The 17980-nt window shown below is 55.0% G+C and overlaps 2 protein-coding genes across 2 annotated transcripts in view; one reads left to right on the top strand and one right to left on the bottom strand.

Annotated features, from left to right (window-relative positions):
* rush (pleckstrin homology and FYVE domain containing family member rush hour) overlaps positions 1–8110 on the top strand; it is a 36894-nt gene extending 28784 nt beyond the window's left edge. The window contains exons 4-7 of the mRNA XM_037226480.1: positions 3815–3932; positions 4303–4451; positions 6220–6320; positions 7301–8110. Coding sequence (XP_037082375.1) covers positions 3815–3932; positions 4303–4451; positions 6220–6320; positions 7301–7396 — 464 coding nt within the window. The 3' untranslated portion in view covers positions 7397–8110. The remainder of the gene's footprint in view (positions 1–3814; positions 3933–4302; positions 4452–6219; positions 6321–7300) is intronic.
* Positions 8111–8989: 879 nt separating this feature from the next.
* On the bottom strand, positions 8990–10507 carry LOC119101685 (uncharacterized). The gene is made up of 3 exons (XM_037225417.1): positions 10293–10507; positions 9546–9828; positions 8990–9353 (listed from the first exon to the last, which is right to left on the bottom strand). The coding sequence occupies exons 1-3, from the start codon at positions 10485–10487 to the stop codon at positions 9136–9138; spliced, it is 696 nt and encodes a 231-aa protein (XP_037081312.1). The 5' UTR covers positions 10488–10507; the 3' UTR covers positions 8990–9135.
* Between the last annotated feature and the right edge of the window lie 7473 nt (positions 10508–17980).

Genomic DNA, 17980 nt, shown 5'->3' with positions numbered 1-17980 from the left:
GGTGTAGTGTGTCCCGTCACGGGCCGGTGTATTGTGTCCCGTCACGGCCTGGTTTAGTGTGTCCCGTCACTGCCTGGTGTACTGTGTCACGTCACGGCCTGGTTAGTGTGTCTAGTGTGTCCCGTCACGGGCCGGTGTAGTGTGTCCCGTCACTGCCTGGTGTACTGTGTCACGTCACGGCCTGGTTTAGTGTGTCTAGTGTGTCCCGTCACGGCCTGGTGTACTGTGTCCCGTCACGGGCCGGTGTATTGTGTCCCGTCACGGCCTGGTTTAGTGTGTCCCGTCACTGCCTGGTGTACTGTGTCCCGTCACGGCCTGGTTTGGTGTGTCTAGTGTGTCCCGTCACGGCCTGGTGTAGTGTGTCCCGTCACGGGCCGGTGTAGTGTGTCCCGCCACGGCCTGGTGTAGTGTGTCCCGTCACGGCCTGGTGTAGTGTGTCCCGTCACGGCCTGGTGTAGTGTGTCCCGTCACGGGCCGGTGTATTGTGTCCCGTCACGACCTGGTTTAGTGTGTCTAGTGTGTTCCGTCACGGCCTGGTGTAGTGTGTCCCGTCACGGGCGGGTGTAGTGTGTCCCGTCACTGCCTGGTGTACTGTGTCCCGTCACGGCCTGGTTTAGTGTGTCTAGTGTGTCCCGTCACGGCCTGGTGTAGTGTGTCCCGTCACGGGCCGGTGTAGTGTGTCCCGTCACGGCCTGGTGTAGTGTGTCCCGTCACGGCCTGGTGTAGTGTGTCCCGTCACGGCCTGGTGTAGTGTGTCCCGTCACGGGCCGGTGTATTGTGTCCCGTCACGGCCTGGTGTAGTGTGTCTAGTGTGTCCCGTCACGGCCTGGTGTAGTGTGTCCCGTCACGGGCCGGTGTATTGTGTCCCGTCACGGCCTGGTTTAGTGTGTCTAGTGTGTCCCGTCACGGCCTGGTGTAGTGTGTCCCGTCACGGGCCGGTGTATTGTGTCCCGTCACGGCCTGGTTTAGTGTGTCCCGTCACGGCCTGGTGTAGTGTGTCTAGTGTGTCCCGTCACGGCCTGGTGTAGTGTGTCCCGTCACGGGCCGGTGTATTGTGTCCCGTCACCTGGTTTAGTGTGTCCCGTCACGGCCTGGTTTAGTGTGTCCCGTCACGGCCTGGTTTAGTGTGTCTAGTGTGTCCCGTCACGGCCTGGTGTAGTGTGTCCCGTCACGGCCTGGTGTATTGTGTCCCGTCACGGGCCGGTGTATTGTGTCCCGTCACGGCCTGGTTTAGTGTGTCCCGTCACTGCCTGGTGTACTGTGTCCCGTCACGGCCTGGTTTAGTGTGTCCCGTCACGGGCCGGTGTATTGTGTCCCGTCACGGCCTGGTTTAGTGTGTCTAGTGTGTCCCGTCACGGGCCGGTGTAGTGTGTCCCGTCACGGCCTGGTGTAGTGTGTCCCGTCACGGCCTGGTTTGTAGTGTGTCCCGTTCACGGCCCTGGTGTAGTGGTCCCCGCTTCAAGGGCCGGTTGTATTGTGTCCCCGTCACGGCCTGCGTTTAGTGTGTCCCGTCACTGCCTGGTGTACTGTGTCCCGTCACGGCCTGGTTTAGTGTTTGTCCCGTCACGGGCCGGTGTATTGTGTCCCGTCACGGCCTGGTTTAGTGTGTCTAATGTGTCCCGTCACGGCCTGGATGTGTAGTGTGTTCTAGTGTGTCCCGTCACGGCCTGGTGTAGTGTGTCCCGTCACAGCCTGGTGTAGTGTGTCCCGTCACGGGCCGGTGTATTGGTCCCGTACGGCTGGTTTAGTGTGTCCCGTCACGGCCTGGTGTAGTGTGTCCCGTCACGGCCTGGTGTACTGTGTCCCGTCACGGGCCGGTGTATTGTGTCCCGTCACGGCCCTGGTTTAGTGTTGTCCCGTCACTGGCCTGGTGTACTGTGTCCCGTTTCACGGCCTGGTTTAGTGTGTCTAGTGTGTCCCGTCACGGCCTGGTGTAGTATGTCCCGTCACGGGCCGGTGTAGTGTGTCCCGTCACGGCCTGGTGTAGTGTGTCCCGTCACGGCCTGATGTAGTGTGTCCCGTCACGGGCCGGTGTATTGTGTCCCGTCACGGCCTGGTTTAGTGTGTCCCGTCACTGCCTGGTGTACTGTGTCCCGTCACGGCCTGGTTAGTGTGTCTAGTGTGTCCCGTCACGGCCTGGTGTAGTGTTTCCCGTCACGGGCCGGTGTATTGTGTCCCGTCACGGCCTGGTTTAGTGTGTCTAGTGTGTCCCGTCACGGCCTGGTGTAGTGTGTCCCGTCACGGGCCGATGTAGTGTGTCCTGTCACGGTCGGTGTAGTGTGTCCCGTCACGGGTCGGTGTAGTGTGTCCCGTCACGGGCGGGTGTAGTGTGTCCCGTCACGGCCGGGTGTAGTGTGTCCCGTCACGGGCCGGTGTAGTGTGTCCCGTCACGGGCGGGTGTAGTGTGCCCCGTCACGGCCTGGTGTAGTGTGTCCCGTCACGGGCCGGTGTATTGTGTCCCGTCACGGCCTGGTTTAGTGTGTCTAGTGTGTTCCGTCACGGCCTGGTGTAGTGTGTCCCGTCACGGGCCGATGTAGTGTGTTCTGTCACGGGTCGGTGTAGTGTGTCCCGTCACGGGTCGGTGTAGTGTGTCCCGTCACGGCCGGGTGTAGTGTGTCCCGTCACGGGCCGATGTAGTGTGTCCTGTCACGGGCCGGTGTAGTGTGTCCCGTCACGGGTCGGTGTAGTGTGTCCCGTCACGGGCGGGTGTAGTGTGTCCCGTCACGGGCGGGTGTAGTGTGCCCCATCACGGCCTGGTGTAGTGTGTCCCGTCACGGGCCGGTGTAGTGTGTCCCGTCACGGGCGGGTGTAGTGTGTCCCGTCACGGGCCGGTGTAGTGTGTCCCGTCACGGGCCGGTGTAGTGTGTCCCGTCACGGGCCGGTGTAGTGTGTCCCGTCACGGGTCGGTGTAGTGTGTCCCGTCACGGCCTGGTGTAGTATGTCCCGTCACGGGCGGGTGTAGTGTGTCCCGTCACGGGCGGGTGTAGTGTGTCCCGTCACGGCCGGGTGTAGTGTGTCCCGTCACGGGCCGGTGTATTGTGTCCCGTCACGGCCTGGTTTAGTGTGTCTAGTGTGTCCCGTCACGGCCTGGTGTAGTGTGTCCCGTCACGGCCTGGTGTAGTGTGTCCCGTCACGGGCCGATGTAGTGTGTCCTGTCACGGGTCGGTGTAGTGTGTCCCGTCACGGATCGGTGTAGTGTGTCCCGTCACGGCCTGGTGTAGTGTGTCCCGTCACGGGCCGATGTAGTGTGTCCTGTCACGGGCCGGTGTAGTGTGTCCCGTCACGGGTCGGTGTAGTGTGTCCCGTCACGGGCGGGTGTAGTGTGCCCCATCACGGCCTGGTGTAGTGTGTCCCGTCACGGGTCGGTGTAGTGTGTCCCGTCACGGCCTGGTGTAGTGTGTCCCGTCACGGGCGGGTGTAGTGTGCCCCGTCACGGCCTGGTGTATGTCCCGTCACGGGCGGGTGTAGTGTGTCCCGTCACGGGCGGGTGTAGTGTGCCCCATCACGGCCTGGTGTAGTGTCCCGTCACGGGTCGGTGTAGTGTGTCCCGTCACGGGCCGGTGTAGTGTGTCCCGTCACGGGCGGGTGTAGTGTGCCCCATCACGGACTGGTGCAGTGTGTCCCGTCACGGGTCGGTGTAGTGTGTCCCGTCACGGCCTGGTGTAGTGTGTCCCGTCACGGGCGGGTGTAGTGTGTCCTGTCACGGGCGGGTGTAGTTACGTCCCGTCAGGTGCCGGTGTAGTGTGTCCCGTCATGGGCCAGTATGGGTGTAGTTCGGTGCGTGACGCCGACTCGGCGCCGCCGCCTTCGCCAGGCGGTAAGCTGGGGGCCACCGACCACGCGGCCGTCTGGGTGCCCGACACGGAGGCCAGCGGCTGCATGCACTGCAAGAAGAGCCAGTTCACGTTGATCAACCGGCGCCACCACTGCAGGTCAGAGATGGCGCCACCGCGCTGGCCAGCCGGCCTCCTCGCCGTGGTATTGAGTGTGCTCAGCGCAGGCTGTCGCTTTTCTCCCAACTGTGACCGTACGGCGGTGAAGACTTGAGGTGTGATTGCGTCGTCTACCGGTTAGTTCACATTGTGACTTAATATGGACACTCGCAAAGTCCACGCTCGGCTGTTGTGGTTCACCTCACCCCTGTCTTGCCCGTGGGCTTATATATGCACTCGGCTGGCAAGGCTATATGGCGTTGCCTTCCCCTTGTGGCTATGGCGGGCGGCGTGCTGCCTTCCCAGTCATTGGATCGGTTGGCCTGGTCAGTCCGGCGCCGACGCCTGACCGCCCGGCGTCTGTCACCAGGAAATGCGGCAAGGTCGTGTGCGGCCCGTGCTCCAACAAGAAGTGGGTGCTACCCAGCCAGTCGTCCAAGCCGCTGCGAGTCTGCCTCAGCTGCTATGATGAGCTGAGCCGCGCCAAGACGGACGACAGCCGACTGGGCGACAACAGAGGTAGGCGCAACACCTCTGGGCCAACAGGGGTATCGTGATGATGTGGGGGAGGGGGGGGGGGGGGGGCGTACGGCAGGGAGCACACCATGTGGCCTCTGTGGTATCAAATATTGTCGCATTATGTGCGGTGTCCCGAGCATTTGCACAAGTCTCTGAATGTCTTTGTTTATGCACTTGTTTTTCAATATTATCGCTATTAACATGTGTTCCACGCACCTTTTTCCGAGTACAGCCCTGTTTTGGTCACGACTGATACGTAGGTCACGGCATTGTTTTGCTGACACTGTCGATGTGCTATTGTTAGCCATCGCCCACGCGTCCGCCGCTTTGGCTTCTTGTATGTAAACATTGCCGTGGTGACTGTGTTATTGGTCGGCGCCACGCGGCCGTCCGTGTTGGGAAGCGTCGCCCTCACGTGAACCGGTGCCCGGCGGCGCGGTCACAGTGTCGCGGCCGGCGGCCGTGCCGGCGCCGGCCGCCCGCCCCAGGACGCGGCGCGGCACCTCCGCCCTGGCGCAGGTCTCGCTCTGGTGGGACAGCTTCGGTGAGACGGCCCGGCTGGCGCCGCCGCCGCGTGGCCGCGCCTGTGTCCGGTGTGGGCTTTGCAGGGGCGTACCGAGTGTTCCAGAGAGTGGGCGTCGGGTGTTTCAGAGTGTGGACGCTGGAGACAGGTGTTCTCGTCTCCAGCATGTGGGCACGGTGTTGCAGAGCGTGCATGGTTTGGGACAGGTGGTTCTGATCTTGCAATGTTGTGAATCCCACGCATGTGCACCATACTGAAGGACGGCTGTGGCGAAGGGCGGCATTCCGAAGCTTACATGCGGACGGTATTCCAGTGATTTGAGTTATATGCGGTGCATACGTGAAGTCGGTGCGCCGGAAGCCAGGCCACCTGACACTGTCGGCTTGTCACTGTTAGTCATCCCGTGACTAACAGCTAACACGGGCTTCTAAGTGTTCGTAGCCCGTGCGTCCGTCGCCTTCGCCTCCTGTATGTTCACATTGCCGGCTGGTACTGTGCTGTCCCTCGGCGCCGTGTGGCCGGTCGTACTCGCCCCTGAGGTCGTGGGCTGTCTTCAGTTGAGCGTGGACATGAGGGCCCTGTCGGTGACTATGACTGGATTGTTAGATTGTGGGATTGCACGGCTTTCTCACAGAGAAATCCAGGAAGCCGCATGCACATGGCATAACATAGCTCCGATGAGAGGCAGGGCTGGTGGTGCGCAATTGCGGTTCTGACTTTCAGGGACATGTCTGATCGAGTCGGCCAGGCGGGCAGTACGGAGCCATCTGACGTTGGTAAGGTCTCGGGCTGGACATCGCCAGGTTAGCCGGGCGGGCAGTATGGAGCCATCTGACGTTGGTAAGGTCACGGGCTGGACATCGCCAGGTTAGCCGGGCGGGCAGTATGGAGCCATCTGACGTTGGTAAGGTCACGGGCTGGACATCGCCAGGTTAGCCGGGCGGGCAGTACGGAGCCATCTGACGTTGGTAAGGTCACGGGCTGGACATCGCCGGATTTGCCGGGCGCTGCAGCTGCTTGTTCGTCGCGACGTCGCCTCGTTTGTCACATCGCTACGTGGTCGCCCCGCCCGGGCGTTACCATGCTGTCACGCCGCCCGACGTGTGACAACTCGTCATGCATTCAATGCACGGAGTGGTGCCCGGTTGTCACGCTCCGCCGCCGCGCGGCGCTGGGGCCTTGCCGTCGCAGCGCCGCCCGAGCCAGGCCGCGGCGTCCGACGGCCGCCTCTGCTGGCTGTTGCAGACATTCGTCCGGCGCACCAGAGCTCGGTGGATTCGTCGTCGGACGAGTCGGATGATGACGTCTCCAACGGCAACGCCGCCGCCCAGGAGGAGCCCAACATTGTAAGGCGGCGCGCGCGCTTGTGTGAGCAGGCCACACGCGGCTAAGGGAGCCGGTGGCAAACCCGTCTATGAAATGGTCTGTGCTAGTGGCCACTTCGTTGGCATGGTCTTCCGTGCCCCCAGGATGTCTGTCTGATCCGTGCTGTAAAGATGGTCACGGGCTAGACGGGGACGTCAAGACGCACCAAGTAACGGAGTGGGCCCTTGTGTGCGGAGTGCTCGGTTAGACGCACAAGGCCAATACCCACATATGTGTTCATGTTCACGTTTAGCGTAGTGTTCAGGGGCGTAGTTTCGCAAAATGAGTCGGGTGTGGGGGTGAGAAGCTGAATAGTAGAAAGTGACCCAACCTGCCTTCAAAATATGCCAACAAACAAGTTTCACACCAGATTTTGACCATTCTCTTCTCAAAGTGGGGGACTGAAGGCCAAGTAGGGCGGGCTGAATAGTGAAAAATGACTCAATTTGCCCCGAAAGTATGCCAGCAAACAAGTTTCACTAGATTTTGACCCTTTTCGAAAGCGTGTGGGTGCGGGGACTGAGTGCTGAACCCCCCCCCCCCCCCCAACTGAAAAGGAAACTGCACCCCTGGTGGTGTTCCCCATTTGTCCCTATGCGTCATCCGACGGGTCCCAAATGATCGATGCAGGTCGAAGTAGGTCTACCAAGATCAAGAATACACTCAAACACGAGGAGTTTCACGGTAGTCCGTAAACCGTGGTTGGGGCGCACAAAAATATAGTGCCTCATGCAGCGCCGATGCACGGAGCTAGCAGGCAAAAGCGTCGCGTTTCATTGCGTTTGTGTGGCGCCTGGCTGGCGGGGTGGGCCGGCACTCACGGCGGTGTCGTGTCCGTTTGTTCGGCGCGTGGCCGGCGGGGTGGGCCAGCACTCACGGCTGTGTCGTGTCCGGTTGCGGCAGCGCGGCGCTGGCCGAGCTCTGGTTGGTGACGTCGGGGCTGGTGTTCCCGTTCCGGCAGACTCAGTTTTACCGCAAGTCGGCAGCGGACAGCGGCGATGCTCCGGCGCCGACCGCGCCGCCGGCGGCCGATGCGGCCACAGAGGGTCATTACTGACCGGGGTGCGTACCGACCGGCCGTCCGACGCCGCGTCAAGTCGAGCACCGCTCACCGCGGGCTCAAGAAGATCGTGCGGCGCGGTGTGCGCGCGACCCTCGAGACACTGGAACTGACGCGGGGCCGAGCCGCCGCCGGCGCCGCGGCAGCGTCTCGCTGCAGACCGTGCCTTGCCGCTCGTGTGCGACGCGGCGCGCGGGCCGAGGGTCAGCGAGCGGCACGGCCTCAATCTCCCCGACGCGGACAGAAGTGGGTCGCGTGTGGATATGTCTGCGGCGAAGGGGCGTCGCCGTGTCCTTGGTTTGACCCCCGCTGTACCGCCCCGTGCCTGGGCTTCGGCAGGCACCACTGTGGTGACGATAAGTGTAGGGTGCGAGCATCGCACTGGAACAGCCGAATGCGAGCATCACACGGAATGCATGAGACATAAAACGTCGGGGACATCTTTGTAACCAGTGCATTTCTGAAATGTTGCTGTATGAATGTGGTGGGGCTTCCTTGCCGAACGTTCACTTGTTGCTCCCCTCATTTAACGAGACGAACGCGAATCTAAGTGCTTCTCAGAATATTGGGTCCTATAGAGGCATGTCCTATGTTAGCGTGTGGTGAATAGTCGGCAAAGGTTATGGATAGCTAAGGACACCAAATTGTTGTCGCGCTACCTGGTGTTTTAACCACCCTCACCGAGTAAGAAATACACTTCTCTATTTTACCGTTTGCGTTCTAGTACTGCTACCGTAAGCTGTGGGTTCTTCTGCAAATATCACGGCTCAGCGCAGGCTAAGAGCAGAGGTGCGGAGATGAGAACTTGGGGCGCCGAATGAAAACTGTGCTAAGTTCCACTACACGGCGGGACCGTGATCTGCTTAGCTCAGGCTTCTTTGAATGAGTGGTTGGCTGGTGCCGGTCGAGGAGCGCATAGAGCGGTGTTTCCTTGCCGGGATCGCAGGCCGCCGGGAGCGTGTTCCGTATGTCCACTCATCTGTCACTGTCACTTATCGGGAAAGTGTCTCCACTGCACCCCGGCTGTCTCGGGAATGAGCAAGCCCACCCTGGGGCCTGTGCCGCCCCCGATCGCTATCGGACAGTACCCGAGGCGCCAGTCACAGCGTGCCTTTGTGGTCGGCTTGTAAGATTTCTTGGGGACACATGCGCGAGGGGCGGGATGCCAGCTGGCGATGTGAAGTGGGCTTTGAAGCGACCTCGCCTGACGTGGAGTGCCCGAATGTATTGCTTCGAAAGCCTTGTTGGTCAGTACATTAGCGGACGCTAGGTGTTCTGATGAGATGCTCCAGATTAAATTAGGCAGCGCCACCGCATTTGGGCTCTAGCTGGCTGTAATTGCGGACATCGGAAGTTGGTCGCTCTTCAGCAAAAGGCCGAAAGTCGTCCCGAGCGTCGTTCGATATCGTAAGCCGTCTCAAAGCGGGCAGGGCTGGACTAGGAACACGACGGCCGCGGCTGTATCTGTGTTGTGAAAGGAACACTCGGCATTGGTTACTTTTCAGCCGAAGGGTGACACGTAACCCATGGGACCGCGAGTGTGCGCACCCAGCGTTATCAAGTCATTTTTCGGTAACAGTGACGCAAGACTTTCGTCCATCCACCCATGCCTTTTATCTCACCACAGGATTCAATCATAAATGAATACAATCATGCAATCAACAATCGACTCCATCCAACCACATCGAAAGCTCTGGATAATAGCGTCCCCTTGTGGCAACGTCGCGGCCAACAATTCACCATTTGACCCACCAGGCGGGCGGGGCCGGCGGTACAGCAGAGCCACCTGGCGGACGCTGCCGGTACTTCATCCGTAGCAACGAGGCTGGCGCCTTCAGACGGTGACGCTGCAGGAGGCTGAAGTAACGATCAATGACGGCAGATGGCAGGCGTATGGACAATGTACTCACCAGCTTGAAAGTCTCTTGCGCTGAATTCACGTCCTCCACGAGGCCTACGGAAAAGAAAAGTGTCTATAACAAGCATTCAAGCCTCACATGAGAAATATGGTGTGATCAAACACCTACCAAAAAAGACCCAAGTCACCTCTCAAACACGTGTGCTCCCAGTTACCTCAGCACTCATAGGCCGGCCTGCGCAGGGCTAATGATGAACGGGGCTGCCCACCGGTACACCCAGAACTCACACTGATAGTCGAGCAGGGCGCCGAACACGAGCGGGTAGAGGTGCGGCTCGCCGACCGCCAGCGCTTGCTCGGGCAGCCGGCGCAGCACGTCTTCGCGGCCAGCCAGCTGCGCCTCCTCCACCACGCGCAGCACGTACGGTTCCAGCTGGCGGCGCGCCGTCGGCTGGCGCAGCAGCCGCCGCGCCAGCTGTTGGAAGCCGTGCCGCTCGCTGAAAAAGCAGTGCTGCCAGGCGGCCAGCAGCGGCTCGGCTGAGCCACGCCACAGAGCCTCGGTGGCGACCGTCTGCCGGCGGCGCGCGGATGCGTCACGGCCAGATCAGGACCTCGGCGACAGCGCCGGCACGGCTCGGCGCAGACACCCAGCTCGGCCGGGTACCGGCAAAGCGCCACGCTGGTGACGAGAGCACCGGACAGAGACGCGTCGTCAAAAGTCTCACGGCTCTCAACAATCAAAGTCGACAGTGTACGCCAAATGACACTGACCAGTCCGTCGCCGGTGTTCAGGCTAAGGTGAATCGAGGGGAGCTGAACTCTACTAAAGCGACGTATTCTAAAATGGAATTCAGGGTAACCATTCCAGCTGATATAAAATAGGGTGAATAGTAAGAGTATGACATCTCTGACGCTTTACGTGATAGCTGTCAGCACATTCCAGTCACATGACCAATCGCAGCTGTTGTTAATGCCAGCTCTGACCGGAACTGCCGCCCGGGGCCAGACCTAGCCCCGTGGCGGGCCGCCGCGGACCTTAATGTGCGGCAGCGCGTCGTCGGCGCCCTCGTGAGCGGCCAGGCAGCAGCAGACGGAGAAGCGGCGGCTCATCAGCTGCCGCCAGAGCCGCAGCTGTTCGTGGGAGCCTCCTCGTCTCCTGGAGTCCCCGTGGTAGCGCAACAGGAGGGCGCCCGCCGGCGCGAACAGCCGCTGTCGCCACAGCAGCTCCATCTGGCTATGGCGCAGCTGCGCCGCCGCCCTGTAACTGGCTGGATAGAGCCGGGCGGCCAGGCGGCGGGCGTGCTCGAACGCGGCCGGGTCGGCGCGGCGCGCCGCCGTCTCGGCCAGCTCCAGCAGGGAGGCGAAGCGCGGCGGCCGGCCGGCGGCGGCCAGCGCGTCGGCAGCGCCCAGTGCTGTCGTCAGCCGGCCGGCCAACAGGTGATGCTGCAGGTCGGCTTCGGCGGCCGCGTCGGCCGATCGCGGCTGCTCGGGCGGCGGTGACGGCAGCGGCGGCGCCGGTGGCAGCGAAACCCGCTCGCAGTAGGCGGCCAGGTCGGCGTGCCAGGCCAGAGCCGAGCCGCCGCCGCCGCCGCCGCCGGGAGGCACCGGCAGTTCGCCGCTGCGGGACGGGTCGGACGCGCTGACCGTGCCCAGCCCACTGAGTTCCTCATCACTGTTCAGCACGACACCGGCCGAACCACCGCCACACTGGGCGGGAGGGGCCGACAGAACGCCATCTAACTCGACAATGGCTTGGCTTTGGTGCTCCACCAGTGGTGCCCTGTCACTGGCAAGGGGACAACAATAACAATACTGAATAACATCTGACACGGGTGCCTTCTTTCTTCGATCAGACAAAGCATTGTACCACTTCCATAAATAGCTGGCAGATGTCTTCTGAAAAAATGAATTCAACTCTGACACCTTATCCCTGATAAAGGCTGTATGGACTGGAGGATTATGTGCGTGTTTCACAAATGCACCTGCTGACTTCAAGGTAGAGTGGTGATAGCAACAGATCCCATGTAATCGGTGCATCACCACACATAAGCATTCTTGACTGCTCCACAACCTTCTTGGTAAAAAATCATGGACCTGTGAAGGCAATACAAATATGGGTTATTCAATAGTTATTGTTTAATTGCACACCCAATGAATTAAAGTGAATGCAAGCACAAACTGCCAAGAACAAGGCAATGTTCAACATTAGGTAAGTGCAAAGAGAGCAACCTATGGAGAAAAACCAAATGGCATGGTCAGGAAACCCTGTGATGACTATTAAAGTATGCTGTGGCTGTGTTGAATGGTCCAGCATTCTGATCCATGGCATACAAATGTGTTTGTTGAGCCTGCCTATAGCATGCAAAGGATGCAAAATCCCATGCGTTCTTTGGTGCATTAGGCAAGGAACATTATTTACATAGATAAGACAGACATTTATATAGATAAGACAGTAATTTAGCCTTATTCCTCAGAGAAAAACTAGGAGAATATAGGAGATAACCCAGGAGATATAGCTGGGTTGGGTAACCCAACTTTTTCCATCTCCATTCTCCTGGTTTTTCTCTAAGAAACTAAGGCTAATCCTATCGTCTCACCTAAGCATACAAAATTATTTAACCCATGGTTTTGTGGACCATGATACGTGTGCTTATTGACGAAAATGAAGTCATTCTACTTTTACGAGGGTTTTTCAACGAGCCCAGCAAGGCGCGAGATCAATTGAGTTATAAGCAAACCCATCAAAGCAGTTGGCTGACTACTACAACGAAAGCAACTAAGACAAAAGGCCTCACCCAATATTACCAATACGTGCGCCATACATTCATGAATTTCTACAACACCTTCATATATCTCTATGTTCCATACAACGCAAGTAAATGGCAATCCCCCACGCCCGCAACACACGCACGCAGGTTACGCAACCGAGCGTAGGAATCGGTGGTGGAGCTGTCAGCTGATTGTAGTGGAGCTTGCTAACACTTCCAGTAGATTGTACGGTGACGTCACGAGGGCACAAAATCATGTCAACCTGATAATAGCCGGCGAGTCAATGGTGGGACTTGGGCGCTTGCCGTCACGTGGCGGTCACCACCAGACGGACGGCAAATGATAACTGCCGTACCATAAATTCTAAGCTTTTACCGTCACTTAACTGTTGGCAAGAATATTCTTGCATCAATATGCAAACTACTTCACAGAAGTCTCCCATAGCTAACATGGCTATATCCCCTCTAAAAATGTTGACAAGTTGAAGTTAAAACATTATTTCTTATAATGATGAAATGTTTTGCGATCACATAAGGTCAGGGGCGGATCCATTTCGTCAAGGGGCAGTGCACCTAACATTGTAAGGCCCCTAAAGTTCGGGACCCCGTCCAAAAATTCTCGTATTCTGGTGACTTAATTTTCAAGATTCTTGTATCTGTCATGTTGTATACGGTGAGCCATCTTACTGAGCGCAGCCCTAAAAAAAAAAAACATAGGCATGCTACGTATGCAAATGCATTGAACTTGTTCATTTTCTCCAGATCATGCTGGGTTCTGTCATTTTGGGGCCTAAGTATTTCGGGGAAAGTGTGATAAAGTACACTAAGCTGGCTGCTAAATATCATCGAATAGGCGCACGAACTGGATTCTCAGCTTATCTACGGCTGGCCGAATAGTCGACGTGATCAGGCTGACTTATGAGAGACTGCTGCTTATGAGAGACTCAGACTGCTGACTTATGCAGAGTTTTTGCTTTGACTGCTACGAAGTAGTACAAAATCCCCGGAGCGATCAAGAGCGTCCCGTCTGAATAAGATTTAGGTCCGGGCTGGTGGTGGCCTAATGGTTAGGGCCTCGATTTTGGGCCCGTCGGTCTGGGTGGATCGCGCCCCGGCCACGCCACCATCGCATGCCACATGATGCGTTATAAAAAAAACATTCGTCTCGAAATGCCCCTGGCAGCCGGTGAGATGTAATTCCCGAATCATTATCACTAAGTGTTTCGGAACAACAGGCAAAATAAACTAGAGATAGCTGCCAACAACTATCAAAACCAGGTATGAACTTGATTTCTAGCTTACGTTGCCGCTGCTCTGAGGCGAAAACACCAAGGCCAATAGGGACGAAACCTGGGCGATCATGGGTGCCCCAGGAGACCAACAAAATGGCTCCCGTCAACAAGTATAGAGTTCTCAGAGCAAGGCAAAAAGAACTCAAGGCCAGCGTGGGGGGCCATGAACGACCTTTAGTGCCTCGGCAGTCTGACATGTAAAACCCCGGCCAGAGCACAGAACCCTCCAAGCGAAGGGGAGTTATTTAAGACCGTGAATTACTACCCCTGTGCGATCAAGAGTGCGCGGGCGGGTTAATAACACGAGCCTTGATAGGAGTGAAGAGTCCTCCGCAAATGAGACCAAAGAGAGAGAGAGAGAGAGAGAGAGAGCCTCGATCAAAGTAGATGACCCCTGAGCATCGAGTGTCTCCATGCTTTACCTTATAAAAGCCCTAGCAGCAACACAAGACCCTCCAAGCAAGCAAGAAGAGCCCGCGGCTTAAACGAAAGGCCCCTGAGCAACCTTGTGTACCCTGATATATCGGTCCTGGAAAAAGCATAAGGAGCCTTTCGGGCGAATGATGAGAATCCGCAGAGGAAAACCTGATCGATCAACAGTGCTCAGGCATGGAGGCTGATAGCGTCCGAACAGCACATTGGGCCCTACGAGAAAATGCAAAAAGATCAAGGACAGCGTGGAAAGCTCCTTAGCGATCAGATTGCCCCGGTAAGTGGACATGTAGGGCCAGGAAACCAACAGCACAATGGCTGTAGACAGCGTGACGAGCTCCAAAATTTCCCCCAAGGAAGCACTTTCTCAATCAGCAAAAAATAAGCTTGGTCTGCTTATGAACTCTTTACTTTTGCTACCAATTGTTCTTGGTCGTCTATAGGCCCTAAGGCCTCCAATTTTGTTGTTTTTTTTGTTGTAAGAAAACTGCGTCCGGACGGACGGTTACGGGCCCCTTTGGATCCTTTAGCTCCCCTCGGCATGTTTCATGGGGCATGGTCCCGTGCCTCCCCTCCCCCCCCCCCCCCCCTCTGCATCCACCAACTGCCCGAACAGCTCAATAGATGGGCTCCGCCAAGAACAAAGGAACATTCATTCTAAAAAGAAATGCTCACGACACAATGGTAGGGCTCTAACGTCAAGAGCGTAAGGCCCTCCATTGAAATAGGAAGTACCCAAGACCCAATATAGAGGGCCCCCGAATGATAAGGTGTGCCCGAGCAGGTTAACAGATAAGGTTCCCAAAAAGAGCGTAGGGCACTCCGTTCATATAGAAAACATTCAAGACCCAATGCAGAGGACCCCCGAATAATCCAGTGCGTCAAAGCAGGTTAACATAAAGGGCCCCCGTCAAGGGCGTTGGGCCCTCCATTCAAATAGGAAGTACGCAAAACCGAGTGGAGAGCGCTCCCGAACGATCGAGTGTGCCCGTGCAGGTTAACAAATAAGGCTTCCAACTAGAGCGTAGGGCCCTCCATTCGAAGGGGAAGCACCGACTACCTTATGCGAATGTCTCCAGAATGATAGAATGCAGTGTCCTAGAATTGCCGGCTTTGGGTGTAAAGCAACATCTTATGAGGAGGAATTTTCCACTCCTTTTCCCCATATTTTATGTAAATTTTTCGCTCCTGCCTGACGTTGTCTAATCGCATATGCCAAACACATATTTCCTTTTCTGAGGTTTTCAGATGTCACACAAAATCGACCTCACTTGAAGCCACCAAGCGTAAACAAGGCTCCCAGGAACCTAGGAAAGGAACCTGAACACCTATGGCTATGTCCTGCCTCACCTAAATCTGAATCATGTCTATGTATGCACAGAGCAAGGTCGCCAGGTACCCTCAAGCCCAAGACCCCCCAGCGACTCCAGCCGCTTGCGCGCATCAAGTTTGGTTTGTTTGCAAAATGCATCACAATCGGCAGCAGCGTACCAAATGCAAGGTTTTCACGCATCTCCAATTTTTTGGTGTCACCACCATACCACGAAAGCAGAGCCTGGTGCAAACACCAGCAAGGCCTGGTAGAGAAATTAGCTCCAGGTATTTTTTGCCCGAAGAAACTTGACGACTAAATCGCATCATTCCCGAAATGCAGGAGTGAACAATTTAAGAAATGTCTTCTAAATATAATTTTCAAGATGAATGTCACAATTTGAGCACTTAATTTAAAAGATTTTAAGTCAAATTAGCTGAAAACAAAACATTTCAAAAAAGTATCAGTCCTTTATAATTATTTAACTACTTTTGTTTTGCTTGGTATCATACGAGTGTGATATCACTTAATTCTTCCTCCCTTTACCACTGTCTTTAGAGTTACCATCTGTTGCTTAAAATGCTGACCAATTTCTGGGCAAGATGCTTTAACTTGCAAACCTGCACGTATTTTGTACATAACTTGGATTAATTCGCCAGTCGCGCAAACATGTTTGATGCGCACCCAAGAGTGAACAATTGACAGGGAATGAAGGAGACAATTTGAAGGACGAAACTTATTTTTGCCGCCATTCTTGCCCTGTTAAACCCTCGGTTAGTCATTTTTGGTTCATGTCGGTGCTCGATAATTATAAATATAAGCCTTTCGAGTGTCTAATTCACCAGGCTACCTGACATGGTTATCATTATGCTGCCATATAGAGCTTTGGGGCAGACCTGGCGCAGCCAATACACAAATGTTTGATGGCGAAATTCTGCCCTCCAGAAATGTTTATCATGTACACCTCTTACTTGTTTCGCATTTTAATCTCGTAGGTTGGTGGACGTGATTGCTATTTATATTTGGAGGGTGAGTGGGATGACTCTGTCTGTCAGCAAACTGTGCAAACTGTGGTGCTGACTTTTTGTTGTAGGGGACCAGGAAGAAATGTGGTCTGAAAAAGTCAGTAAGTCTCCTGCGGACCAAGTAATTGCTTACCTTACCTGCTTTCAACAATGATTTGTCACCATAGTTAGCCATTTGCTGTTTTAATCCATCGAATTTTGCATAAGACAAATTATGATGCCACAAGGCATGCAATAGGCTTATCTTGTTTGATATTCTTGATTATTTGTCCCAGATTTCCTGAAGTGTTCCCTCATGGTTGCTTCAACCGGATGTTTTCAATAATTGCCAAAGTTTGCTGAGTGGCAAATGCTGTACTGTATATATGCACTATGTTTTTAACACTGGAATGCTCTAAGCTGCATAGCCATTATAGTATGAGGTAAATATCAACATTATGCAAACAGTCAGACCATTGCATTGCAAATGTGAAGCCAACATCTCAAACTATGTCATTAGATATGAATTAACAAGCCTAAATAGATGCCTTTGCTGCTGCTGAAAGACAAGTAGCAAAACTGGCATGGTCATCTAAAAGTTATGTTACTTTTGGAGCAGAGCGATTGTTTTGTGGAGCATACCCATTACTGCCCTTGACAAAGGTTAGTCATGGCAATCAGAATACGTCGTTCAAATTGATTTAAAGTGTTTTCATTTGTGTGTTGTCAACTTTGTCTGATGTCAACAAGCATACACAAATGAACTAAATAAAAAGGCAAGTTGAAACCAGCCAAAAACTAGCTTAATCATGTTTTTATTACAAGTGCTGCTGTCAAAAGATAGGTGAGTTGAGATGATGTTCAACAGATGGGCTACTCTAAGTAAGATTAAGTTGGTTAAGTGCATGGCAAGTGACGATAGGAATCGTGCAGGAATCAGTAACTCACAGCTGCTGCTGTGATACCAACAGGTTAGACAGGATGAGATGAAGTAAGGCCTCTTTAGGTTAGGCATAGTTAGGCTACTTTCATGGAAATAAGCATTGGTATTTTGTAAGAAACAGCGACAAAATGTTTGTTTTCCCTGACCCCATCTTAACAGAAGCCAGAGGTATGTGTATTGTGCTTGACTTGGTGATGACCTGAAGTGTAGGGGCCCAAGGTTGTTTTTGTCTGAGCGCTTTATCCTTGTTGAATTATCTGTTGTTATTTTGTTGTTGAATTCCTTTGCTTTGTTTTGCGTTAAAATTGCTGTGGAGGGATAGTGCAAAGTGCAGCATCAAATTATTGGTATTACTGAATTTGTATGCTTATTACACTGTCATGAAGTTTAATGTATTCTGTTTCCCTTTAATGGCATAAAATGTTAAGAAACAAAACAGTTTTGCCAGGTTTATGATATCACGTCCATGCCTTCTTGAAATAGATGTCTGTTTGCTGAAGCATCAGTCACTAGCTCATAAGCTCCATCTTTTGTCAATTGAATTTTGCACTCCCGGACACTCTTTTTGCGATGGAATTTCTCACTCCCACCCTAGTTCAAAAGCAATTCTAGCTCTCTGATAGAATGTGCCCGAGCAGCTTATCAGAAGGGGCCCGAGAAGAAGGTAGGGCCCTCCATTCAGATAAGAAGTACCCAAAACCCAGTGCAGGGGCCCCTGAAAAAGGTAGTATACCCGAGCAGATTATCAGGTGGCCAAGACAGGAGTGGAAGGCCCCAAATCCCATCACCAACACCAAATGTGCAGGGCCCCTGCACAATTCGGTGTGGCCGAAGCGGCGAACAGATGGGCCTCCGACAAGCACGTAAGGCCCGCAATTCATATAGGAAGTGCACAAGACACTATGTGGAGGGCCCCGGATATTGGAATGCGCCCAAGCTGGTTAACAGATGGGGGCACGACACAATGTAGAG

The sequence above is a fragment of the Pollicipes pollicipes genome, unplaced genomic scaffold, assembly GCF_011947565.3.
Source record: "Pollicipes pollicipes isolate AB1234 unplaced genomic scaffold, Ppol_2.1 Scaffold_1036;HRSCAF=1203_pilon_pilon_pilon, whole genome shotgun sequence".
In the NCBI taxonomy this organism is placed as follows: domain Eukaryota; kingdom Metazoa; phylum Arthropoda; class Thecostraca; order Pollicipedomorpha; family Pollicipedidae; genus Pollicipes; species Pollicipes pollicipes.
This window is presented reverse-complemented; position numbering and strand designations above follow the sequence as displayed.

Bases quoted from the DNA above. Each gene is read 5' to 3' on its own strand.
- LOC119101685 (XM_037225417.1), bottom strand. From the start codon at position 10,487: ATGGAGCTGCTGTGGCGACAGCGGCTGTTCGCGCCGGCGGGCGCCCTC. The intron at 9,829-10,292 runs GTCCGCGGCGGC...CGCCGCCGGCAG, and splicing joins ACGCGCTGCCGCACATTAAG to ACGGTCGCCACCGAGGCTCT. The intron at 9,354-9,545 runs GTGAGTTCTGGG...TCTTTTCCGTAG, and splicing joins CGCCCTGCTCGACTATCAGT to GCCTCGTGGAGGACGTGAAT.